The sequence below is a fragment of the Danio rerio genome, chromosome 21, assembly GCF_049306965.1.
Source record: "Danio rerio strain Tuebingen ecotype United States chromosome 21, GRCz12tu, whole genome shotgun sequence".
In the NCBI taxonomy this organism is placed as follows: domain Eukaryota; kingdom Metazoa; phylum Chordata; class Actinopteri; order Cypriniformes; family Danionidae; genus Danio; species Danio rerio.
The window spans coordinates 6,776,405-6,803,753 of NC_133196.1; the positions used below are offsets into that span (position 1 = coordinate 6,776,405).

The 27,349-nt window shown below is 35.4% G+C and overlaps 1 protein-coding gene and 1 long non-coding RNA gene across 7 annotated transcripts in view; one reads left to right on the forward strand and one right to left on the reverse strand.

Annotated features, from left to right (window-relative positions):
* Positions 1-27,349, reverse strand: part of LOC137488778 (uncharacterized) — a 385,094-nt gene that overhangs the window by 155,768 nt on the left and 201,977 nt on the right. The gene's annotated exons all lie outside the window — the stretch shown is intronic.
* Positions 127-25,932, forward strand: LOC137488777 (urokinase plasminogen activator surface receptor-like). The gene is made up of 6 exons (XM_073936105.1): positions 127-130; positions 1,278-1,343; positions 17,297-17,401; positions 20,051-20,197; positions 23,252-23,362; positions 25,660-25,932. The coding sequence occupies exons 1-6, from the start codon at positions 127-129 to the stop codon at positions 25,848-25,850; spliced, it is 624 nt and encodes a 207-aa protein (XP_073792206.1). The 3' UTR covers positions 25,851-25,932.

Sequence of the window (27,349 nt, forward strand, 5' to 3'; positions counted from 1 at the left end):
TCACAGCACGAAGCTCGCTGGTTCTAGGCCTGGCTGGGTAAGTTGACATTTCTGTGTGGAGTTTGCATGTTCTCCCAGTGTTAACATGGGTTTCCTCTGGATGCTCCGATTACAAACATATGCGCTATGGGTGATTGAATAAACTAATTGCCCGTAGTGTATGTGTGTGAATGTGCATGGATGTTTCCCAGTATGTAGAATTAGACTCTGTTACAGCTGAAACTGTGGCAAACTCTGATAAATTAAGGGACTAAGCTAAAGGAAAATGAATGAATGAATGAATGAATGAATAATTAAACTAAAATGACTATAATGTACTCACTTTTTAATTTAACACAAAAATTGCTCCTAAATAATTCACAATACTCTGTAAATGCCTCATCTGTAAATACCCAAGTAACTACTGTATGTCTACAAAAAACATACTAGACTAAACTGTTTTTCCTTATAATGTTAGTGTAACTAACTTGCTATGTCGACTGAATGACTTAGCCTACCTGAGGTACAGTAATGTGCTACACAAACTTCTTTATTGTCGTCTCTCCACGATTTAAGACATGGTTTTGGCAATAACATCAGTATATTTGTTTCATTAACTTGTGCTCTTGGACACCCCGGGCCTACATAAACGAAACATTGCGAAGAAAATGACGTGTTTGTTGCTTGAAAAGTGCTGCCGAGCGCGCTTTGCCAGGGTGCTACATGAAGCTCCGTGGTACCTTTTTTTTTTCAGGGAAACACGGGAGGCCGGTAGTGAGACCTGCTGCCAGGGTTATGGTGGGTGGGAGCGTGGCACAAATCATCTTCTATTTTAAACTATAGTTTTATAGTTTACTATAAAAATAGAAAATACAGTAGTATTTGAACTGTATGTGGTGTCATGTTTTGTTTTCAGCAAGGCTGCGTGTTTACATTCTTCAGAGGTCAGACACAGTTCGGCCATCTTGAGGACATCTGGCAGGTTTGTAAACCAACAAATAACTTATAAATAATTATTCTATAAATATTAGAGTTTATTTAGAGAATTGGAGTTTGACGTTTTGATGCACTAATAGCTAATTTCAATCAAAACTTTCTAATATTCACTTGCACTCCTTCTTTTTGTTTCTTTTACTTAAATAAGGCAGGGGCGTAGACTTACATTGGTGGGGACAAGTCCCTTCCGTCCACCAACTACTGAAACGTCCCCACCAATAATTTAATTCACTTAAAAAAATAAAGGTCAGTCTACTACATGTATTGAGTTGAAACGAACCTTGACTTTCTGTTTACCTCAGTTACAGCAACAGAAATTCCCACCGCATGCCTTTCTGCATCGGACATCGTCTTCAACTGCCTTACAGGTAACATTTGTAATACAATACCGACCCCTTGTGGTTACTGCAGAGTACTACTCCATCTTTTAATAATACTATGATGTTTAATTTGTACGAAAAATAAACTAAAGTCTTTATTAAACTCTCTCTTTATCAGTTAATAAACATTGTATTAACATTACACTTTTAGGCCTGTAGCCAGGTTAATGAAAGGAGGGGTTATTTGTTTTCTGAAAAACTGAACTTTTTTTGCAGTTATTCACCTGATTTTCTGTTTAATTGAGGTATAAATATTACATTTTAGTGACGTATTAAGAACTAATATTTGCTGGATTATCTTGCTGGATTGGCCCCTACCAATCATGGCCTCCCTATCATCCCATTCCACTAAATTTGACTATCACTCTCCACTGGTGGTGATGTGAAGAGACCCCCCCCCCCCCCCCCCCCCACATGATTGTGAAGCACTTTGGGAGTATGGCCATACACAATAAATGCGCTATATAAATACACATTACATTACATTAAAAATATGACACAATTTACTGATTCATGGAAGACATTTTACTATTGACACTTTTAGTTTCTATATGTCATTGTTCTAGTATTCATTGTGTGTTAACAAGTATGGTGATTAACACTGAAAGAACTCATTCATTTTCTTGTTGGCTTAGTCTCTTTATTAATCCGGGGTCGCCACAGCGGAATGATTCGCCAACATATCCAGCAAGTTTTTACGCAGCAGACGCCCTTCCAGCCGCAACCCATCTCTGGGAAACATCCACACACACATTCATACACTATTTAGCCTACCCAATTCACCTGTACCGCATGTCTTTGGACTGTGGGGGTAACCAGAGCACCCGGAGGAAACCCACGCAAAGGCAGGGAGAACATGCAAACTTCACACAGAAACACCAACTGAGCCGAGGTTCGAACCAGCGACCTTCTTGCTGTGAGGCGAGAGCACTACCTACTGCGCCACTGCCTCGCCACTGCGCACTCCACAAGTTCTCAATTAGTTTTTGGTAACCTTTTATTTTTGGGTCTGTTGATTTTTGTTCTAAAAACAGGCTAATAGCCTAGTATATTCAGCTGTGATTTATTTTCTTATACTGATCTAATTCTTAAATGCTAACAATCTTATTTGTAGCATTAGCGATATGCTGAGTTGTTCTATGAGAGTTGGACACTAAATTACTTTACTGAGGTAAATAATGTATTTTTTAGATTCTGGTTTGACATTAAGACACTGTTTTTTGGCATTTAAAGATGATAATTTATTCTGTATTTAAACATACCTTTTGAATTCTATCATTTATTATAGCTTACTGTATATAGAGGAACAAATACATTGATTGGATAGCGCCATGTTCCCACCTAACTGAGGCGATCTTGAATCAGAGCAAAGGAAATACAACAGTGACATCCAGAGGAGAAGACTGGTAATTACAGCATTCACATTCATCAGAACCTGCATGTTATGAAATGTATATCCAATGGATCCAATGGAGGTGTCCACTGGTGGATGAATGGCTGTCTTTCCAATGCACAATGTTGATTTACTTTAAATTTAACTCATATCTGACTTCAATTTGAATATGAGGTGGTTTAGAGTATTAATATATATTTATCTTTTGTTTTATCTGATTCCAATCATCAATCATGTCAGTCTTGAATATTAAACAGAGGTAGATGACTACTACTTTTAGATGGCCGCTCCCATGCTTGCTCCTTCTAAAGTATTTTTGATTAGTCCTCCTTAGATGTACACCCTTGAGTAAAGACAATATCATTTCCATTCATAGGTTAGGGCCATTATTATAAATGTAATCGACTACTGTACTCTATAATAATTGTGGTTTAACCAAGCCCATAGTTTCCCATATACACTTAATTTAGAATAATATTACTTTCAAACAACCCTATCTAGGTTAGTCGTGAAACTCCTTGTTGTCCTAGACACAATTTAATGCCCTTTCAACCCAAGTACACTTGTATCAATATCAAGAGTCAGTCGGATCCCTAAAATACAATTAGTGAGCCCAATGCTCCATCTCAACTGGATTTTAGTCCTTCTACTGACCTGACACAGGAAGTGCGGAAACAAGGATACAGCGTAATCTACTAGAATGAATAACTACAGAGTGAGCAAAATATGTTTAAACATAACAATTTAATAGTCAGGTAAATGTGTATCATGCCAATTCATTCAGTCGATTCATAAACGATCAATGCAAGACATCAAATTCTCAAAGATAGATCCAAGATTAAAAGATGCATCCATGACTTCAAACTATGCATAACATGGCATGGCGCCGAACATTTAGAAACTTTCCCTTAAGTAGTAAATCGAAGAATCCCCTCAAGGAAAGGGGTGTAAATAACAAAAGGCATTTGCATTTAGTGAAAGAGTTTCGGCCTATAGGAAAGGCACACCCTTGGCAGTGGTTCAAAAGATACCTGAAGTTATATATTGTTTTGATTATGTCTATTTCTAAAACATTTCAAATTATATCAAACATGATAGATAAAGTCACTTGGGTTGATTTAGAACATTTAGACTTTGAAATGACCATTCTGTGTGAGTTGAGTGAAAAGGGGCTGAGTAACCAAGGTGGGTTTCGAGAAATGTTTCTAATGTAAATGGAGGAAAAGAGGGGGGCTGTTTTTTTCGCATTCCCACCTGCTGGGTTGTGGAGCCGATTCGTCTTTATTTTCGGCTCATGTTTGAATTGTCAAAGACATCAAAATATTTGTAATATCTCAAGTCTTACAGTGATAATTTGTCCCTATACTGAAGTGTTACCTACATTCTTTTTTAGGAACTGTGAGTGGTTTCATTACTGGAAACACAAACACCTTCTAGGCATACTTTCCATTCAGAAATGAGCAACTGAACTGGTTATTCCTGTATCACTTTTTATTTTTTGTACAGTAGATAGATAGACATACGATGGATGGATGGATGGATGGATGGATGGATGGATGGATGGATGGATGGATGGATGGATGGATGGATGGATGGATGGATGGATGGATGGATGGATGGATGGATGGATGGATGGATGGATGGATGGATGGATAGATAGATAGATAGATAGATAGATAGATAGATAGATAGATAGATAGATAGATAGATAGATAGATAGATAGATAGATAGATAGATAGATAGATAGATAGATAGATTCATTAAGCTGTATTTACACAGGCATTAAATGCCACTCAGAAATAATGTTATGAGCTTTTTTTTCTGTAAAAAAAAAAAAAAGATTTAAAGCATTATTTGTTGCGTGTCCGTAGTGTATGTGTGTGAATGAGTGTGTATGGATGTTTCCCAGAGATGGGTAGCAGCTGGAAGGGCATCCGCTGCGTTAAACATGTGCTGGATATGTTGGCAGTTCATTCCACTGTGGTGACCCCTGATTAATGAAGGGACTAAGCCGAAAAGAAAATGAATTAATGAATGAATAATTTGTTGCTTGTTTTGGTAATTACTGTAATCTAAATATGTTGCAATACATTTAAATATTTTTTATAAATCTGGTTAATTAATTAATATGAAATAGTTTATTCATTTGTTAGTTAAATATTTTATTAATTATTTTATTACATTTTAGAGTCACCAATTGCCATCGACATGAACTGTCAATTTTACTTTCCATTAATGTGTTAAAATGACCTTAATATTCAAAATAAATCCCTTTTTGTAAGTATAATGAAACACAATCACTCATATTTTTGTATTTTGTGGCATACTTTTCTTTACTCCCCAGCCCTGTATTTGAAGTCTAGAGTTGAAGTCTAATACAATATCAGAAATGAATAATAGTAATAATATTTTATTTCATAAGTGATCATAAGTGAAATATTACATATTTCAGCATCCCTTCTGCAAAGTATTGTACTTTCAATACTTTTAAAGTGCATTGAGCAGGTTGAAACCCATTCAACCCATAACAATTTTCCTTAAGTAACATTTTTTTCTCATTATTTAAAATAAACCTACTGATTTAATTTGGTCAACAAATGACTCAGACTACATTTTATATAACCTAGAGCTCCAAATAAAAAAAAACAAATACCAACCAATATTATAAATCAAGAATACAGTTGAAGAATTATTATTTATTTTATTTTATTATTTATTTATACTATTTATTTTTCCCTAATTTCTGTTTAACAGAGAGAAGATTTCTTCAACACCTTTTTAAACATAATAGTTTTAATAACTCATTTCTAATAACTGATTTATTTTATCTTTGCCATGATGACAGTAAATAATATTTGACTAGATATTTTTCAAGACACTTCTATACAGCTTAAAGTGACATTTTAACTAGGTTAACTAGGCTGGTTAGGGTAATTAGGCAAGTTATTGTATAACGATGGTTTGTTCTGTAGACAGTGAGAAAAAATTAGCTTAAAAGGGCTAATAATTTTGACCCTAAAATGATTCATAAAAAATTAAAACTGCTTTGCTTCTAGCCAGAATAAAACAAATAAGACTTTCAAGAAAAAATATTATCAGACACTGTGAAAAATTAATTGCTCTGTTAAACATAATTTGGGAAATATATAAAAAATCCCCCCAAAAAAATCAAAGGGGGGCTAATAATTCTGACTTCAACTGTATTTTGCAACAAATAAAAATAAATAAATAAAAATCAACTTGCCAGTACAAATTATATTTGCAAAAACTTTTTTTCCATGCATTTATACGCTTTCCTCAAGGGGATTTAAATCACATTTGCCTTCATTTGCACATCACATACTCAACCTTTCATTATGATATTTTTCTCATGCTGATGATTCGGTAAAAATACACTAAGTACAAAATTATGCAAATGTCTGAACACTGTAAATACTTTAGCTTCACAATATGCAAATTGCAACAGTATCGCATCTGCGGTGGCATTCTTTCATACCAGACTCAGACATCAGCCAACATAAATTACTGAAAAGTGATTGTCCTCGTTCTTTGGTACAGAAATGTTTTTACTAAACATCCGTGTGTGTGTGTGTGTGTTTTTTTTTTTTTTTTTTTTTTTTACATTTCATACGACCTCGATAAGATAATTACTAAAACAAAAGTGCTCTATGTTTAAAAACTTTTCATAAAAAATTTCATGAATAATAATATCACCGATTACGGAAATCAAGTATGTGCAATCAAACCACTGCAGATGATGCAAAATACAGCAGCACAATTAGTGCACCACAATGAACTAAAAGCATGCAAGTGGATATAATTGGTATGGCAATTTCATTGAAATCCTATCATGTCTGTCTAATCAGGTTTTGGGTCTTTGTACACATCTGTATGGCATGCTGTATACTGCATGCTTGTATTGACCATTTCAATGTGGTAATGTCATTGACACATGAATATGTCCAGCTTGTTGTCAAACTATTTTATAATCATAACAAGAGGCAATTCAATAATATCTTAACATTAAAACCTTATTTATTTATTTATTTATTATGACATTATTTATTAATATGAAGACATTTTTGGATTTCCAGGATCTATGAAAACTAATCATGTAAAACAGGAAATATGTTAAGAACTTTTTTATTGTTCACATCCCGCAAAATGGTCTATACATGGTCACAAAAGTTTTAGGGGGGCTGAGTAGAAATATAGGGGGGCTACAGCCTAAAATAGGCCTAGCAACGCCCATGTCATGCATCATGCTTTTTCCATTATGACATTTATTCAAGATGCCACAGAATAAACAAAGAACGTACAGTAAATGCGACTCATAAACCGAAGTCACAATTCAGACTTTTTTCGCGATTTCATGCATTTGAAAGTTTTCATTTCACAGTTACATTTTTTCCTCAGAATTTTGGGTTTACAGTAGTCAAAAATACACTTTTGTTGTAGTTTACATAATTCTTCTCAAAATTCTGAATTTACATGTTGCAATTCTGATTTGTTTATCAAAATTGAGATTATAAGATTTTGATGTTTTTTTTTTTTTATTCTGAAATTACACAAATGTTATGAATTATTTCTTTTTGTTTTATTACATTTTGTGCTCAGAATTCTTAATTAACATAATTAACCTAGTTAAGCTTTTAGGTAAAGTTTGTTTATAAACTAATTTTGAGAGGATCACATGCTTATCATTGACCGCTGCTAGTCCCGCATTAGCTAATCCATGACTCACCAATGGGATGATTCCTAATTCATTATAAAAACCCAATGCAATCTCACGGCAATTCGTAACTTTTTGATTTAGTGGCTAATTCGTATGAATTTGCACGATCTAAATCGTACAATTTTGCATGATTTGCTCATCACTCAATGACGGTTGGGGTTAGGGTTGGGGTTGGGTGCCACGCCCCCCTTTTTTAAAATCGTACATTTTTGTACGACTGAACTCAAACGAATTTGTACGGATTAGCCACTAAACTGACAAAACATAAAATACTTACGTTTCCTCGTGAGATTAGGCTGGAGTTCCTTACATCAGTTATCTCCGGCTGGAAGAATCCCCCCTTCCACCCCTATTCCTCCGTTCTTTTCCTCGATAGAGTGGCACGGCGGCCCAATGATTAGCACTGTTGCCTCACAGCAAGAACGTCTCTGATCCAAGTCTCTAACAGGCCAGTCAACGTTTCTGTGCAGAGTTTAGATGTTCTCCTCATGCTCGCGTAGGTTTCCCTCGGGTTTTCCAGGTCCTCCCACAGTCATAGACATAGGCAGGGCCGGAGTGGGACTCTTTTTCAGCCCTGGAGTTTCAAGCCTCAGACCGGCCCACCTCAGTTCACCACTGACTATATTAAAATAAGGTTATTTCCAATTCAGTTTCTAATTACACTATCACGTCTTTTTTTGAGAAAACAGCTCTTTTAGAACTTCAAATGTTCAACAACCCTAACAGTATTATGTCTTAACAACAAAAATGAAAAAAAAAAATTGTTACTCAGACAAGGACCGAACCCAGGTTGGCCGCGTCATAATCTAACGTACTAACCACTGTACCACAACAGCTGTATGTCAAAATGGTGACTTATCTAGTTATATCATCATTAACCTGCAGGTTTGAATCGGGGGGTCTCAGAAACCGATCCATTGTATTAGCAGGCATATACCTGTATTGGCGGGCTTGCCAAACAGAAGCGAATTCACAGCTATGGCCTTCTGGGTAAAAAAGGTTTTCTTATATTTGACGTATTATTTTTTTTGCTTTGTTTAATTAAAACGTTTAAATATGATAAAAAATACATATAATAATTAAACTTAAGGGGAGGCGCGCCTCACACTTTGAAAACTCCTGCTCTAAAGCTATCCCTAATTTGTCATTAGCCATAAATAGCAAGGGAGTTCTCGAGATCTACATGAGCTCAAACTCCCCTCTCGCCCTGAAAATGTGAGGGAGCCCAAGGCTCGAGGATCTTATGAACTCAGGGCTCTCTCCCGGGACAGCATGCCACTCACGCTTTTTAATCAATTATCAGCTATGTGAACTCTTGAAATGTCACTTTAAACTAAATGCTAGTATCTTGTTGAAAAATCGCACAGCGAGAGTGGAGATTGAGCTCAGGTAAATCTCAAGAACTCGCCGGCTGAAGTGGCTAAGGTGAACTACTTTGAAAAGGAAAGATTCTGATGCTGGGACCTAAACAAAGTGCCAGTTTGGCTTAGTCTGTCACGTATGACGCATATCTTTGGACAGTGGGAAAAACATACAAACTCCACACAGAAACACTAACCAGCCAGGCGAGGACCAGAGCCAGTGGTGTTCTTGCTGTGGGGCAACAGTGCTAACCACAGGGGGAAGGGGGGCTTCTTGATAAATAGGGAATGAAGATAGTGGTTATTTATAGTACATTTACATTTACATTTAGTCATTTAGCAGACGCTTTTATCCAAAGCGACTTACAAATGAGGACAAGGAAGCAATTTACACAACTAAGAGCAACAATTAATAAGTACTAAAGGCAAGTTTCAGGTCTGTAAAGTCTAAGAAGGGAAGTGTTAGTAGTTTTTTTTTTTTTTTTTTTTTTGTACAGTTAGTGTGATATTCAAAGAGGCATTTGCAGATTAGGAAGTGAAGTGGAGACTAAATAGTTGAGTTTTTAGTCGTTTCTTGACAATAGCGAGTGACTCTGCTGTTCTGATGCAGTTAGGGAGTTCATTCCACCAACTGGGCAGATTGAGCGTGAGCGTTCGCGAAAGTGATTTTTTCCCTCTTTGGGATGGAACCACGAGGCGACGTTCATTCACAGAACGCAAGTTTCTGGAGGGCACATAGATCTGCAGAAGTGAGTGCAGATAAGAAGGTGCTAGGCCAGAAGTCACTTTGTAGGCAAACATCAGAGTTTTGAATTTGATGCGAGCAGCAACTGGCAGCCAGTGCAAACGGACTAGCAGCGGAGTGACATGTGCTCGTTTAGGTTCATTGAAGACAACTCGTGCTGCTGCATTCTGGAGCAGTTGAAGAGGCTTGATAGAGTTAGCTGGAAGCCCAGCTAGTAGAGAGTTGCAGTAATCCAGTTTGGAGAGAACAAGAGCTTGAACAAGGAGTTGAGCTGCATGTTCAGATAAGAAGGGTCGGATCTTTCTGATGTTATAGAGTGCAAATCTGCACGATCGAGCAGTTCTAGAAATGTGGTCAGAGAAGTTTAGTTGGTCATCAATCGTTACTCCAAGGCTTTTCACCATTTTGGATGCAGTAATGGTTGCCCCATCCATCTGGATTGAAAAGTTATGGTGTAGAGTCGGGTTGGCAGAAACTACAAGCATTTCCGTTTTTGCGAGGTTCAGCTGAAGATGATGATCTTTCATCCAGTGTGAAATATCCAACAGGCAGGCTGAGATACGAGCTGGAACCGAGGGATCATCAGGATGAAAAGAGAGGTATAGCTGGGTATCATCAGCATAACAGTGGTAGGAGAATCCATGTCTCTGGATGACTGGTCCTAGAGATGATGTGTAGATGGAGAAGAGAAGTGGCCCAAGAACAGAGCCTTGAGGTACCCCAGTGTTTAGATGCTGTAGGTTGGACACCTCTCCCCTCCAGGACACCCTGAATGACCTGTCAGAGAGGTAAGATCTGAACCTTCTAACTTAGGAAACATACGATTGGAGGATCATGATTAGCTAATGTGGGACCGGCTGTGGTAAATCATAAGCACATGATCTTCCAGAAATTTGTTGATAAATAAACTTCCTTAAATGTCGCTAGATTACGTCATCCGTCAATTTGCATATTACTGACGTCCTGACGCGCAGTTTGTTTAACAGCCTAGGGTTAATAAAGAGGTGTTTATATTTATACTACGCTTTAGATATGCATGTCAATTTAATCAAATTAATTGTTGTTTGAATAAAGTATATCAGTATTGATGTGTAGTGAATTTGCAGTAATCTCTCAGACAAAATAAACTCAATTTCAGAAACTGTCACTAAAATCTCTGTGATTATGAAAGGAAAAAGAGCGAACGATTAAATTAAATTAAATTGCTAAATTTAGAAAGGAGGAGCAGATCAGCTTGACTGTACGAGGAAAATACCTCACACTCGCAATGCTAAATCATCTGCCGTTAGTACGCAGAGTGATGATCTGCTCTCGGGCTGCAGGTGTGAGAGACAGCTGTGTGGTACTTGGCTGCCTGTGAGGGCGTACTCACACTATGTAGAGTTGCCTTGAACCGGGCCAAAGCACGGCAGCCCGACCGTCCACACTCACATTACATTCAGGTCTAGGCATGCTTACGTCATCGATGATGCACTGTTCAGTAAGCGCTCTCTCTCTCAGCACAGTGGAGATTTCTTTAGTTATATCGTTTTAATCGTTTGATATGCAGCAACACGCTGTCAAATATGTCTCTGAACAGATCAGCCACTTTTGACTCTCATAAATAATCATAAAGTCCTCGTGCTGCAGGAATTAGGAGGTTTGCTGAAGGTGTAGCTGTCGTGCAGTGAGGGATTTGTGTCTTTAATAATATGAATGAATAATAAACACATATGAAACAGTCCAGAAAAAATCACGTCTCGTCTTCAGTTTTGGGCTCAGGCACTCACACTACAAGCGTACCGCACCAAAGCCCAAGTGAATTACGCTCTGGCACACCTCTTCCAACAGAGCCAGGGCTGGCCAAGTGAACAGTGCCTGAGCCCGATTCAGAGCACTCACACTTCTCAAACGATCCAGGAAACGGGCCTAGGCACGGTTTGAATACCATAGTGTGAGTACGCCCTGAGTGCTTTGAGGCAGGAGAGGGTCCAACGGCATCACCCGTAGCTCGTTCAGAAGAGTAAGAACGATACAGTACGAATATATGAGAGTCTATAAAAAATTGCAGTAACACCAAAAAAAAAAAATTTGCCAGATTTGTCCCTAAACACTTTTTTGAAAATCTGTTGCTTGAGGGGGTCTGAAAAGTGACTAAATACAGCAACAAAGTTGCTAGGTTGGCAACACTGGCGTCTCCGATTTCATATCTGTTGCAGAAAAAAAAGCACTAGTTTATATATCAATATATTAACACAATCTTAATGCAGACTGGCTTTTCTCATTTCACAATCATAAGGATACTAGCTTTATGCATGTGCTTGTTTGCTTATTAGACTATGTAAGACTGATGAATGTTAATAAATGTTTGATTATTCGACGATTATTCGTTTTTTGCACTCCTAGTTTGAATAAGTTTTTGATGTTTTTGCCATTGTATTTTTATATTTTCTTTTCAAACAAACATTTGAACTCTACTCTCTGCCTAAGTTATCACTCAGTATCTGCACTTTCTGTTTAGTAGCATTTTTGACAGTTTTTACACCCCCGTTGCACTTGCAAAACAAACCGTCTGAGTTTTGAGTGAAAGGGGAATGTGATAGTCTTTTCCTGATTACATACCATCAACTTTACTTTAACCAGATTCTAATGTAGCTGCAGTTCCCAAGAAACTAGCTGCTGGTCTAACTAGTCGATCGAGATAGCTAAAAAGTAATGTTTATCTTTTACTACTTAAAGACATTAATATAAAACTACGTATTTTATAAATATAGCAAATGTGCAATCTTTAAGAGTGAAGCAGCTTGTGGCGGATTTATAGCCCATCATTGAGTCTATATATTTACTTACCACGGACATATCACCCTGCAGCCCAAGACGGGTTACTTACTTACTCATTAAAAATCTCATGACACTTCTCGTTAAAAATAGGGGTGTCCTGGCCAAATTTTCTGCATTGGCTCTTACCCATCATGGACTCTCAATCATCCCCTGCACCGATTTGGCTCTATCACGGTCTTTCCACTTCACTAATAGCGTGTGTGTTGAGCGCACTGGTGCCGTTGTCCTGTGGCTGCCATAGCATCATACATGTGAATGCTGCTCACTAGTGGTGGTGTAGAGACCCCCATCATGATAGTGAAGCTCTTTGGGTGTATGGCCATTCACAATAAAATGCGCTATATAAATATACACATTACTTGTGTAAATATGTGTAAATTTAATTAATTCAGTTTTTTAATTAATTTCAGTAATATTAAAGAATATGAAAATGTTCATTTGATTTAGGTACGATAGAGTTTGTAAAGTAATATTTTCTGTCTTAGCAAATTCGCTTTGTTTATCAAATAAGAGAATGTAATTGGATTTGCATTATATACATTAAATAAAAGTTTAAAAGGTATTATTTTTTATTTTGTATATTGCAATTTTAGTTACGATATCAAAATCATTCCACATAAATACACAGATTATTTACAAAATTCTATAGAGAAAAAGCAAAACAAATGTGCAGATTCTGTCTGGCCCAAGTAATCGGCAACACTTACTGTGCTTCTTAATGTGCTTCTTAATGTGCTTCTAATAAATATCTGAATGTGCCGCATTCTTCCCTATTGTGAATAAAATAAATATAAAAATGACCTTCACCTCTTACCTGATGTCTTTAACAATACATTTTCTACGTGTTTGCAAAATGGAAGTCGTACGACATCTTCCCTTGAGGAGATAGGGTAGCTCAATATTGTATGGAAAGAGCCGAGCCAAAAAAAAATAACATACAAATCAATCTAAATAAAAATGAACAAAACTCACTAAATTTCTCAAAGTGGGCAAAAGTAATGCAAAATAATTTTACCCAAACGAAAGTTAAGCAAAATACACCAAAAACGAGATCAAAGGAAAAGCACGCTCTCTGCTTTTCATATCCCCGCGCAGCCACGCCATCTCTGCCTCGCCTCTGAAACGCTGCCAGCTGCAGACTGCAGTGAATAATGCTAAGCGGACTCACTGCTTTTTCGCTGATCCACTGCCATGTCCCGCTATACACCCTCAACCGACCTGCAATTAGCTAATTATAATGTATTTTTTATTACCCGACCGCGGTTTATCCGCAGCGCCCGCACCGCCATTTACGCATCACTAACGGGAGGCAAAAATACAACCTTTAGGGCTCCCCGCATGTTTTCGTTGTGATGCGCGATTTGTAAAATAAGAGTCTGCATTTGTGCTAATTTGTTTAAAACATCCGCGGATATCACCTTTACTTGTTTCAAAACGGGTTCATTATGTTTTTTTTTTCTTCTGATGTTGAACAATAATATCTAATAACTTGTAATGTATTTGGTTGTTGAAAACTTGAACAGTAAATGCTGAATTAAGATTGTTCTTTTGTTTATTATTTTATCATTTATATTGTCAGACAGCTAAAACATTTACCTAAATGTGTTAAATCAGCTTTACAAAGCGATTGGCATACTGAAAATCGTATAAAATTGATAGATATAAAGATTTTACGTTTATCGTGATAAATATCGATATCGACTGATATGAAAAAAATTATCGTGATCATTTTTTTTGCCAAATCGCCCAGCTCTAGTCCGAAGACATGCGGTACAGGTTAATAGAATAAGCTAAATTGGCCAGATTGTATGTGAGTGTGTGCAAGAGTGTAATCGTGTTTCCCAGTGTTGGGTTGCAGCTGGAAGGGCATCCGCTGCGTAAAACATGTGCTGGATAAGTTGGCGGTTCATTCCGCTGTGACGACCCCAAATTAATAAAGGGGCTAAGCCGAAAAGAAAATGAATGAATAAATGAATAATATTTAGGAACAATGATTTTTTTTATGCCACAAGAAAACAGTATATTAAAGACTTACGATTCAAATGGAAATAATCATTTTAATGTACACTGTTTTTTGTCACAGTTAAAGCCCCTGATGTATTGTCAAAAGTCCCTGATCTGTTGGAATATGTTGCACTTAAATAAAAATAGGTTGTATAACATTTATTTTGTAATCGAAGTCCTTAAAATTAGCTCTTACATCACGCGCTCCACTTAACGCAGCATTTGGGTCATGTAATTAAAGTCAGCTATTCAGCAGTACCTGTTTCTACCGGCAGGTGGGAGTGGCACTGTTATCACATGGTGTTAAAAAATCCCGTCATCATATATATTCATTATTTTGAAGAGCTGATGCTGATAACTTATCAAGCATATGTAAGCAATAATACAACTGTTTCGCGAAACTGAATAGTTACTGATGATGAAGCTTAATATTTGTTTTCACAGTATAAAATGTGTTTAGTTTTGGTGAAATAATATAACTAATCGATCAAATGTGCATCATATCAATGTAAATACATGCTAATTATTCAAATAAATGTAAATTGTACTAGCTTTCTACAAATGATATAGATATCTTGACATATTTATCAGGCACATCTGTTTCATGCATCTAGCGTATTATTTTATAGCTTCTATTAGAACATGCTATATCAGTTAACACCGAATTATAAATGGACTTTATTCTTATGAAAATACCTAAGAAGGCTGGAAGAACACATATAAACCATTTATTGTAGCATTTGTGTAAAAGACCAGTTAAAGCCTTTTTATGTTGATTCAGATCTTATTTTCATTCAACTACAGCAATAGCTGGATTCCTTCATCCATTAGAGATTTCCTGGAATGTTCCACTACTTTTGTGAGGTATATATGGAATTGCTGCAATGACCACATCAACCTATTTTGAGGAAAACTAAAAAAAATCTCCCTCTAAAGAAATTTGAAGTAAACTTATTTCCTGCATATAGATCTTTACTTTAATTTTTTTGTACTAATTTTGATACAGTTTCTATTATATCAAAAATAGTAGCCTATTGAATATCAATATTTTGCGAGGTATTGAATTTAGAAATTCCAAGACAAAACTACACTTTAGTTAATCACTCTGTCCAAATGAACATGTTTGTAGCTTTGTATTACATTAGATAACAACTAACACTATAAAATAAATCATATTCAGATTTAAAGACATGCAGAAAATTACATTTTCAAAAAACAAGCCCCTTATCCCTTTCGACCCTAGCAACGCCCCTGTTCAGACATCCCAAGTCTCCCGGAAGTCTCTATGCATTTGCAGGACTCATAATGCCCGCAAACGAGTGATAATCTCCCGGAAATCGCGCGTCTCCCTCCCGGTCCTCAAATAAGTTGTGCACCCTTCTGTATACTTAAACTTAAACCCTACTGTATACTTAAAGGCTTCTAATTCCAAAAGGAAATGATCTTTTTTAGGTACAATATTTTTGTTTGTTTTTTGTCAAAGTTTAAACCAGTAAACTGTATACTTAATGGCTTATAATTCCAAAAGGAACTAATCATTTTTAGGTGCACTATTTTTGTTACAGTTAAAGCACAAAAAATGTGTCCCTAAAAGCTTTCAATTTTAAAAATAAATAATACATTTTAGGTACAATGTTTGTTTGTTTTTGCCACAAGAAAGCAGTGTACTTAAAGGCTTTTCATTTCAAAAAGATTTTTTTTTAGGTACAACAATTTTTTTTACGTAATGATTTACGATTCAAATGGCCTTTGAGTACAAAACCTATGTACTTATACTAATTCCAAAAGGAAATAATAATTTTGGGTACAATGTTTGTTTGTTTTTTGTCGCCATATAAAATAAGTAAATTGTATACTTAAAGGCTTCACAAAAGGAAATAAGCATTTGTATGTACTGTACACAGATGTTTTGTCACAGCTTGAGCAAGAAAACAATATCCTTAAAAGCTTACCTAAATGATGGTTCACTCGTTAAAAAAATAAATAATTAAAAATAAATAAATAAATGAATTTCTAAGGTTCATCCAGATATCGAAATTATCTCGTTTACTCGCCCTGATCTTGTTCCAAAGCTGCAAGACATTCTTTCATCTGCGGAGCACTAAAAAGAAACTTTAGTCGAAAAGCTACTGGCTCCAAATGACATTGAATAAATACAATAAACATGACTGTATTTAAATAATATTGGAAAAGATTCTTAATATGTCTATTTTTGTTGATGACGATGGAGTGGTTTATGCCAAATTTTATATATTTGGATGAAACTTTTTATAAATAGCAAAATATATGCAGAATAGTTAGCATGAATGATTACAATATTATTATAATTATAATTTTAATATATTAGTCAGTAAATAATTGCCATTTTTATTAATAGATTTATAAACTTTTGTTATTGTTTAAAAGTCTTTGACTAAAATGTGTATAATGTTATAAAGGAAAAAAAATACATACCAGATCCACAGCTAAATTTAAAATGTATTTTTTAAATGTAATTTTAAGTGTAATTGTTTAAATGTAATTTTAAATGTATTTTTTAAAATAGTAAAAATAGTTTTAAATAGTAAATAATAATCAATTATTTCAACTCTAGTGTGTGTTGAACTCCTTATTTAAAACTTTCTTTTTCATCAAGTCCCACCCTACACACCCTTTTTTGCATACACTTAAGTCCCACCCCTTTTGATAAACTTTAAAATGGGCAGTGAAACAGACACATCAACTCACTCTCCTCCTGATCAAAGATGCATCTGCAAATCTCAGCTTTTCTTTTATTTGCTCTTTTTACTGCAGGTAAAGGATGAACTGCTTGAATTGAAATTCAAATACAGATCACTAATGTCACTCTCTCACTAATATCTCTCCTCTTTTTATTACTAAAGGACACTCTCTAACGTGTAATCAATGCCCGGGTCTGCAGAGCTCCTGTACTCAGATACCATGCCCCAGTGGTTTATTCAGCTGTTTCGCTGCAACTCCATATGCAAGTAAGTTCAGGGAAATGCATGCAGATTTGCTGCTATAAATGACTGAGGGAGATGCTGATATAATTGAATGGTGCTGTAAAAGTGTTCATGTAAATGATGTTGAACTTTTTTATTAAATATACCTATTTACTATATAACTGCAGGCTAATCATGCTTTTATATAATAACTTTAACTGTTAAAAGGTATTAGTTAGGTAATTAGTTAAAGTTATGGTAACCAATAATCTTACATTTTCTGATCTTAATTATATTGCAATAATGTGCTCCTGTAAAGCTGCTTTGAAACATTAATTATTGTGAAAAGCGCTAAACAAATGAACTTCAATTGAATTGAAGTGAAAATAATATGTTCAATATAGATTTCATTTTGTGATTTGATGTGTGATTTCAACTTTTTAAAATGAGAACAAATCCCAATCTCTTTGTTTTATTCTGCGATTATTTATTTATTTTTTTTACATGATTTTTTTTACAATTAAATAACATGAAGTTGCAACATAGGCTCATTCTAAAAAAAACATAGCCCTATATATGTTTCTGGAGATCGCAAATTACGTAGCTAGAAGTACGTTTGGCTGCATTTCGTTTTTTTAAGCAAACGCTACGGGGCGGTTTGATACCGTTCTATTTCGCACCTACCAGCTGACCGTTTACCTCCTTATGGACGGCTTTCCCGCTGTTACCAGTTTGATCAGTAGCTCGCCATGTACGTTGATGGACTTGAAGTGCAAAGTTGACCGTAATGACAGGGTTCAAGTCTGATGAAGAACGGTTCCAGAAAACGGGTAGGACAAAAACAGAATCCAAAAAGTAAAATAAACAAGTAAATAACAGGGTGTGAATGTGGTAAAATCTGAAAACGTGGTAAAAATCAGTTGAGGGTTTTTCTTTTTCTGGATTGCTTTTTTAAATTGTTGACTGGGTTTAGGGAAGTGTGTGGGCTGGTCAATCTGTGTTTTTGAAAACACTATTGGTTGGGTTTAGGAACGGAGGAGTCAGTTAGTGAGTCAGTCGACAGCGGCCTCTGGTGGATTTACGTGAGAACAACAAGCTTGAATGGCACTTGTGAAAAAGAAATTTGAGATCTAAAAAAGCAAACACAGCGGCCTCTGGTGGATTCACAAAAACTGCAAAAAAAAAAAAAAAAAGGTAACTCCTGGGATGTATCTGGCACTTTCCAGAAATGTATATAGAGGTACATTTCCAGAATGAGCCTGGGTTTTTATATGTTCAATTTGTTTATGATTAAATAAGATGATTTTTATATGTGCAATATTACATAATTTCCTTTTGTTTAAAGAACAGTTTTTATATGTTCTAATAACAATTTGTGCTTGTTAAACTAACATGACATTTAGTAAATATTAACATGAAAACATGCTATGGGCTGACTTTACTCAAATGCATTTTGTACAACTATTTTAGCTACAACTATTGTACTGTGCAGTTTAGAGGGAGAAAAGACAAAAGCACATTTCTAAAACTAAATCATTTTTAGCAAATACCATATCCACTGTCAGATAAGACAAAGCATTGTGAAACAGTTAGCTTTCATTCTCAATTTTCTCAACCACATTTTCTGTTGTTAAACCAGATCTGATAAAAGTACAATGCAAAAAGATACTGTATAGATACTGTAGATACTGTATATTAGTAATGTAATGGTATTTAACTTGTAGCTTGTCAAAGAACATCTACTTTTCCGGTGGGAATTTAAAATAAAATCTTCAATACAGATTCTGTTTTGTTTTATTCTGTGAATTAATGTGTGATTTTACTTTTTTTTTAATGAAAAATCACTGTTATAACTTACTAATAAAGATGCAGACAGCTGATTAATTATGAGTATAATTAAATGTAATTTCAACTTTTGAAAATTAAAACAAGTCACTGATTTAACTAACAGAGGCAAAGATATTGAGTTGAAGTCAAAATGATTTGTCTCCTGTGAATTTTGTTTTTTTTTTTACGAATATTTTTTCCAAATCATGTCTAGCAGAACAAGAAATATTCACAGTAACTCTAATAATATTTTTCTTCTGTAGAAAGTCTTATTTGCTTTATTTTGGCTAGAATAAAAGCAGTTTTTAATTTTTTAAAACCCATTGTAAGGTCAATATTATTAGCCCCTTAAGCAACATTGTTTTTCAATTGTCTACAGAACAAACCTTCATTATACAATAACTTGCCTATTTACCCTAACTTGCCTAATTAACCTGGTTAAGCCTTTAAATGATACTAAGCTGTATACAGTACTAGTATCTTGAAAAATATCTAGTCAAATATTATTTACTGTCATCATGGCAAAGATAAAATTAATCAGTTATTAGAAATGAGTTATTAAAACTATTATGTTTAGAAACGTGTTGAAAAAATTTTCTCTCCATTAAACAGAAATTAGTGGAAAATATACAGGGGTGCTAATAATTCAGGAGGGCTAATAATTATGTACATATAAAATAAAATCCAAAATACTGCAGATCACGTTTTATTTTATTCTGCAATATGATAACAGTTTATATCACAAAATTGTGTCTGTTTGTTTTCTGCATTGCAGGTGTAAGTTGATGCATTTTGAAACCGTTGCCAGATCTGTATTCCACTAAGAGGATGTGCAGCTAAACTGTTTTTTTTTCCTGTGTATTTTAGGTGCATTAGGTCTCAGTAGTTCTCTGGCAACAGTTAAAAGTTGTGCTCCAGCAATCGCCTGTCCGAGTGGCTCCATTAACTTCGGCCATGCAAAAGTGTCTTCTTACTGCTGTAACGAAGACCTGTGTAATAAAGATGATGCAAAAGGTATATATTTTTACAGTCAACAGTTCACATTACTTTTAGCTAGGAGTGTAACGATACACAAGTCACAATTCAATCAATGTCTATACTGTACTCAAGGTTTTATGTCAATACTGTATGCTGAAATAAGAGTTTAATATTAGTATTAGTATTGTTATTTCTTAAACATAAAAATCAATAATGATGTCGGGAATGAGTGTATGTGTCTGTGTTTGAATAAGAATGTGTATGGGTGTTTCCCAGCACTGGGTTGCAGCTGAAAGGGCATTTGATGCACTCAAAAAAAGATGTTTGCTGTTTGTTCAAACTGCTTACTTAAAATAAGCAGAAACAACACATGGGGGGGACATCTTATTTGTTTTATTTTCAATTTACTTAAATTTGTAAAAACTAAAAAGTTCACTTAATTCCTTCAAGCGTTCCCAACCCAAATCGATTGTGTGGAACCCTGCATGTTAGAGTAGTAGTGTGAGTATGTAGCGATTTTGAAGTCACAAATATACATCATTACGAAACCCAGAACATGAAAATGAAATGGACATTTTTGGGTTAATTTCAACTTATAAATTCAGTAAACTGAATTTATAAAACTCTTAGGGGAAAAAAAACAAGCTGAATATTGTGAATCATATAGTGTACATCAGGCCCGGATTGGTGAGGAGGACTGGGAGAATTTCAGGTGGGCCGGTCCATTTTTTGGCCCTCTCAGCAGTCACACTTTTTTTTAATCTATTTATTTGACCAGCCTCACTCTTTTTATTCATTATTTTACCATTTATTAATTATAATAAATATATTATAAACAAATAATATTTATTTTCTTGCAGCCCCATAAGCAAAATGCAGCCTGCAGGTTAATGATGATGCAACTATCATTCAACCCCAAACAGCGCAGCGGCACCTTAGTGAATATAAGAGTTTGAATAATTAATATTAATGAATATTACACCTGCTCAATGAAAATCAGATGATTCACTGCATAAATAAATCTGACATAACTTGATCAGAAATCTAATAAGAGGAGAAAACGATTAAGCCATCAATAGAAAGTCTTGCAGATAACAATGCAATACGTTTTATGGTAAAGCATTAAAATCACCGTTTAACTTGAAAGTTGCTGTTTAATTGTTGAAAGTTGTAGCAATTACATTCTTTAACCAATAGGTGGCATCAACCATCAACAACCATCAAAAATGTCACTGAATAGATCAGGGGTGTCAAATCCAAACTTGGTAAGGGCCGCACCGAGTGCTGTGAGTCAAGTCAGGGGCCATACATACACATTTTTAAAAAATATATATTTATCAGAGAAAATAAAAGTGTATTAACAACTGTGTAACATCTCTTACACTTCATTAAACCACATTTATCAAAATAGTAAGGTTTTACATTTAATTTGTGTCACAGCATGTTTTTTTTTCTCTATCAAAACATGAAATAACACCTATGAAATAAGGTCTTTAACCAATATAAAACAGTACAGTAGGCTAGCATAGAACAGTAGTCTACTTTAAAAACAAATAAATATTCAGAAAAAACTGATGATAAAACAAAACGCCAACAACCGATATACCACATTGTAACAAGCAACAGACGGTTTCTGATATTGTACTATTAAACTTATTCTTTTAGCTTTAAAAAGGCAACCTAATCATGAAATGATCCAGGTCAACTGTCAATGCCTACAACTGAACTTGTGGATTTTAAAGGAAAAAAATTAAAGCAATATATTTATTAGGCTATTATAGATAAATGGTAGCCTATATAAAAAAAATAGTAAGAAATTGTATTATTTAGATTATTTTGCCCCAAAGGACACTTGCACTGGGCTTACATGCCAAACCTAAGAAAATTAGGGATTTTTACCAGACATCCTGCATATTTTCATAGAAAAAAAATCTCCTCTATTCTAGGTGTAATGTCCCGTGCCATGCCTACTGTCATTACTCTGTGGTCTGTGAGGCGGGATCTGCGGGATGTTTTGGTCAGCTTCTTTATTGACCTTATTCTAAAATGCGGAAGTGCGCCTGTTTTCGCGATTGTCTTAGAACTTCCGTTTCAGTCGCCTATGGGAGAAATGACAAGGAATAATAAACGGCAAAAAACGGTCAAACTACTTGCTCTACAAACAAATGTTTGCATGACTATACAGACCAGGTAGAATAATATAACAGGAAAATATCAGTTTGCAACATCAAACAGCGAAACGAGCAGTTTTTAATGTCTAAAAATGAATGGAAGTGAATGAGACCGGAAGTCTTGTGCCAAAAAGATTCAAATGGCAGCGCGTCTCGTCTGCGGAGAATAAGGTCAATAGAGAACATTTATTCACATGAGTATTTCACCTTGGTTAAAATTGTCGATATTCGCTGTCCACTTGGCGTTTTTGTGACATTGTGCTAGTCCTAGAAGTATTTGACCTTGTTCACATTTAGTGCACGTTACGCTAACGTCTAAATTAATGAGTAGGGTAAAGCGCAACAGCACCACCTGCGTCTTAAAATTGTAATTGTTAAAGACCTAATATTTAAAGTGAGCACGGGCCACTTGAACTTCATTAACAAAACTTGTTGTCGGGCCTGATTAAAAGCCTTGTAATTGACACATGTGGCATAGATCTTAAAAACTGTTACATCTAGTAATGAAACAAGAGTTTTATCAATGAATTATTAAATCATAAATTGAAAATGAGACAAAAAATAATAATAAATGAATATGATGTGTTGTACAATATTATAATTTATACATTTAGCATTATCAGCAACAAAGATAATTTTTCACTGTATTTAATTTTATTTTTTAATTCAGCTGCATAATTATATCTTGATTTTTATTAAAATTACAGGTTCTAAGTTATGTTTGTTAAAACCAAGACATTTATTTTCTCCCTTTTCTCTAATCTAAAAAAATTGGTCTGATCAGTGACTCAAACAAAACACATAATGTGATCTGAACCGTGAGATTTGTGATCTGCTACACTACTAACATTTTAGTATGCAAAAAATATAGGAGAGAGAGTTGCAGTTAAAGAAAGCATGCATATTTTTCCACCTGCAGATCCCAGCAATGACGTGCCGAATGGAAACACGTGTTACACGTGTCTTGGTGTGTACTGCAAAACTCAAATGGCCTGCACAGGGGACGAAAACCGCTGCATGAATGCAACATGTAAGAAGAAAGATTATTAAAGTCTTTATTTAACATCACTCCTATGTTTATGCTTTTAGTTAGGGCTGCATGATATCGGAAAAAAATAACAATGCAATATTTGGTTATTCTGTGAAATACAGTTGAAGTCAGAATTATAATCCCCCTTAGAATTTTATTTCCCAAATAATGTTTAACTGAGCAAGGAAATTTTCACAGCATGTCTGATAATATTTTTTCTTCTGGAGAAAGTATCATTTGTTTCATTTCAGCTAGAGTAAAAGCAGTTTTTATTTTTTAAACACCATTTGTAGGTCAAAATTATTAGCCCCTTTAAGCTATATATTTTTTTAATAGTCTACAGAACAAACCATCGTTATACAATAACTTGCCTAAATCCCCTAACCTGCCTAGTTAACCTAATTAACCTAGTTAAGCCCTGGGGTTGAAGACTGCGTATACGCGTTTTGACGTGTAGTGTCTTAACATAACTTAAATTACACTTTCAGTTTTGATCAAACAGATAAGATCAGTACATCAATCGAACCAGGTGTCTACTTTTTGTTGTGCACACTCACAACAACAACAAACGTGTGTGCTTTAGCAAAATAAGGTATACAAACAGTGAAGGCATTCTCTCTGTTCTCTCTCTGTGCGCGTCATTAAAATGCGCTGAAACTCCGCGAAAACAAAACACACAGACACAAGACATGTATCTCTAGAACGCTTGAAGTGTCTACTTTTAAATGCAGCTATGCATGTTGAAAACAATCATTGCTCAATAAAGAAATCAGTATGAAACCAACACTATGGCTGCGTCCGAAACCGCATACTTCCATACTATATAGTACGCCAAAATCAGTATGCGAGCCGAGTAGTATGTCCGAATTCATAGAATTCGAAAATCAGTATGCGAGAAGTACCCGGATGACCTACTACTTCCGGCGAGATTCCGGAGTGCGCATCCCATGCATGCTGCGCTATCCCATGATGCCCCACGAGCGAATTCATGAATGGGAGTAAAGCGACGCAACTGACGCAGGTAGGTCATGTGACCATGACAAAATGGCGGATGTAGTATGTCCGAATTCCATTCATACTTTTCACATTCATACTGTATAGAACGTACTTTTCTAACGGCCGAGTAGTACGTTTAAATTCAAATGCAGTACCTACTGAGTAGTAGGCGGTTTCGGACGCAGCCTATGTCTAGTTTTTCAGTCTGATCGCATTAGTTTTAATGCGACCACGCCCACGAGGCATTGTTATTACAAGCGTCTGCATAAGACGCATGCAGACAGTGGTCAGAAAAACAGGTCACTAAAATGCTAAATGCAAATACTCAACAAAGATGATGATTCTATATAAAGCTTGATATGTTTACTTGTGAAATAACCAATTCAAGTCGAAAACAAATAATCTCTTTTTATGTAATCCGTATAAAAGTAAGGACTGGTACGAATACTCCTATATCGCCTCATTACAGCCAACGTGATCCCGCCTCTCAGTAAGCACACTGTTATTATGTAAATTTCCAGATGTGAAAACAACCAGCCTGATCTCACGAGGAAACGTAAGTATTTTACACTTTGCCAGTTTAGTAGCTCATTTATTCGGATTCGTATGAGTTCAGTTGTACGAAAATGTATGATTTTAAAAAGGAGGCTTGGCACCTAACCCCACCCCTACCCCAACAGTCATTGGGTAATGGGCAAATCGTACTAAATTGTACGAATTAGATCATACGAATTAGCCATTAAATCAAAAAGTTACGAATTGCCGTGAGATTGCGTTGGCTATTTGCAGTGCATTTCTGTATTTGCATGTGTTGTGAGTATTTTCATGCACTCGTTTATCTCTCCATAAAATCTAATAAACAATCTAGAAACTTTTGAGGTCCTCTGACACGTTTTCGTTGTTGTCTGTGCTATTTGCAGTGCATTTCTGTATTTGCATATGTTGTAAGTCATTTCATGCATAACAAACTATAATTACAACCAAGAAAAAGATACAATTGAAATCAAGTGTTTTATCGTTTCCGGAGTCAAACAGTATCTAGTACAGAAACTGAATAAAAAAATAAAAATTATTCAATACAATTAATTATAGTTAAGGTCACAAATGGTGCAATTTTTCATACCTGAATGCTTTTAAAATTATTATACAATCACAGGTATCAAAAACAAACAAACACTGCATATCCTGCGATGTGTCTATATTGTGAATGATCACACTGCGATATCTATGCTGAAATTATATATTGTGCGGCCCTACTTTTAATGCATATTGCAGTAAACTCCAATGTTTCTTTTCAACAGGGACTTTCGGAGGCCAGTCACTGAGTGTAAAAGGCTGTGTGTCTAAATCTCTCTGCGATGCCTCAAATTTGATTCCTCATGTTAAGGGCCTCTCATGCTGTGAGGGAAACTTGTGCAACGGAGCTAAAAGCATCACTTGGAGCATCATTTTCCTCTGTTTTCCTCTGCTCTACTTCATCCTGATGCACTGAATACATGTTAAGATTCTGTTATTTACAAATACTGCATGTCTTTTTTCACTGTATTTGTAGATTTATAATCAAGATGGGTTTTAATACAGAGTTATAATCAGAGTTATGTGTCTATTATGCAGTTTCTGAATACAGGCTCTAAAGGGCAGTGTGTAAAAAGAGTCAATAGCAGTGTGATGATCCATTATGAACATGCATTTATGAAATATGAACACTGTATCATTGTTCGTTTTTTACTGGATTGTTTTTTTAAGTACACAATTACAATTAAAATGATCTGTGATTTAAAAGCATACAATATTGACTTCTATAGCTTATTCATGCAGTGTTTTTAACCAATTATGAAATGCCTTTATTTGTATGTTTGAAGTACTTTGTTGTTTTACCTCAGCAAATACTATTACAATGTTATTAAATCTAATTATAAATTAATAGAACAGGACTAAAAGCAACTAAATGTTTAGCTGGGACAAATATTTGCGAAACAAAACAAACATTTGTGACACCCAAGATGCTCTCTAGGTTTTGTTATTTACTGTTAACAAAAAAAGAAAATAGTTGGACGGTAGTCGGGACCTATCAGTAGTGCTGCCAAATGAAGAGCAATGTTGCTTTACAGGAAGAACGCGTTACATTTTAATGACTGATTTAACAACAAAATATGTTTCTTTCAAAAGTTGAACATTTTTTCTTCCTATTGATGGCAGCTCTAGCACTCTCAATGGAAAGCAAAGTTATTACTGTGATGTTCAGAGCTGTACAAACACAGTGCACTGTCCAGGGAGTCGAGACCACTTCATTAAAGCAAAAGGTGATAATCAGGGAAGGTATAAAGCAGGTTAAAGTTAGCATTTTCTCAGTCTAACATTTATCTGATGCATAGCCTTAAAGGCATAGCCTTAGTCAGGGTTCCCACACTTTCATGAAAAGCAAATTCAAGGACTTTTCAAAGCACTATTTATTTTAAATCAAACACCTTTGAAAAGCATAACCAAGGCCTCTCACAATAGTCAGTATATTGACTTATCGTACAAGACAGTCATGACCTTAATCATTTTTGATGATGGAATATATATCACCTGTACAAAAAAAAACTATAGCAACATTTTAGCACTGGATCTCTATTGGAGGTGTCAGTGCAGGGCTCAACAATAAGGACTGCTCGATGGGCCGGGGCCAGCGTGTGAGATGCTCAGGACAGTAGACAGGATCATTACTAATGCCCACTAATGCCCTGTCACTAAAGTTTAATTTGCCTGTGACTATTTGTCAATTGTGTGCAAATACAGTCAGAATAGAGAAACCGTTTGTGTTTTTAAGCCTTCAAATGCTACCTTCTCGGTTCCTCTTATCTGATTGGATGTTGTGAGGATGTTATTTTTTTTTTCGTAACAACCAGTACAGCTAAGAGACAGCAACATGGCGGCAACATCAAGTGATGATGCTAAAGGAAAACATTTGTCTCTAACGTCTTGGAAGCAGACATTTACGAGGGTACA

Bases quoted from the DNA above. Each gene is read 5' to 3' on its own strand.
- LOC137488777 (XM_073936105.1), top strand. The intron at 1,344-17,296 runs GTAACATTTGTA...TTATTACTAAAG, and splicing joins CGTCTTCAACTGCCTTACAG to GACACTCTCTAACGTGTAAT. The intron at 20,198-23,251 runs GTATATATTTTT...TTCCACCTGCAG, and splicing joins TAATAAAGATGATGCAAAAG to ATCCCAGCAATGACGTGCCG.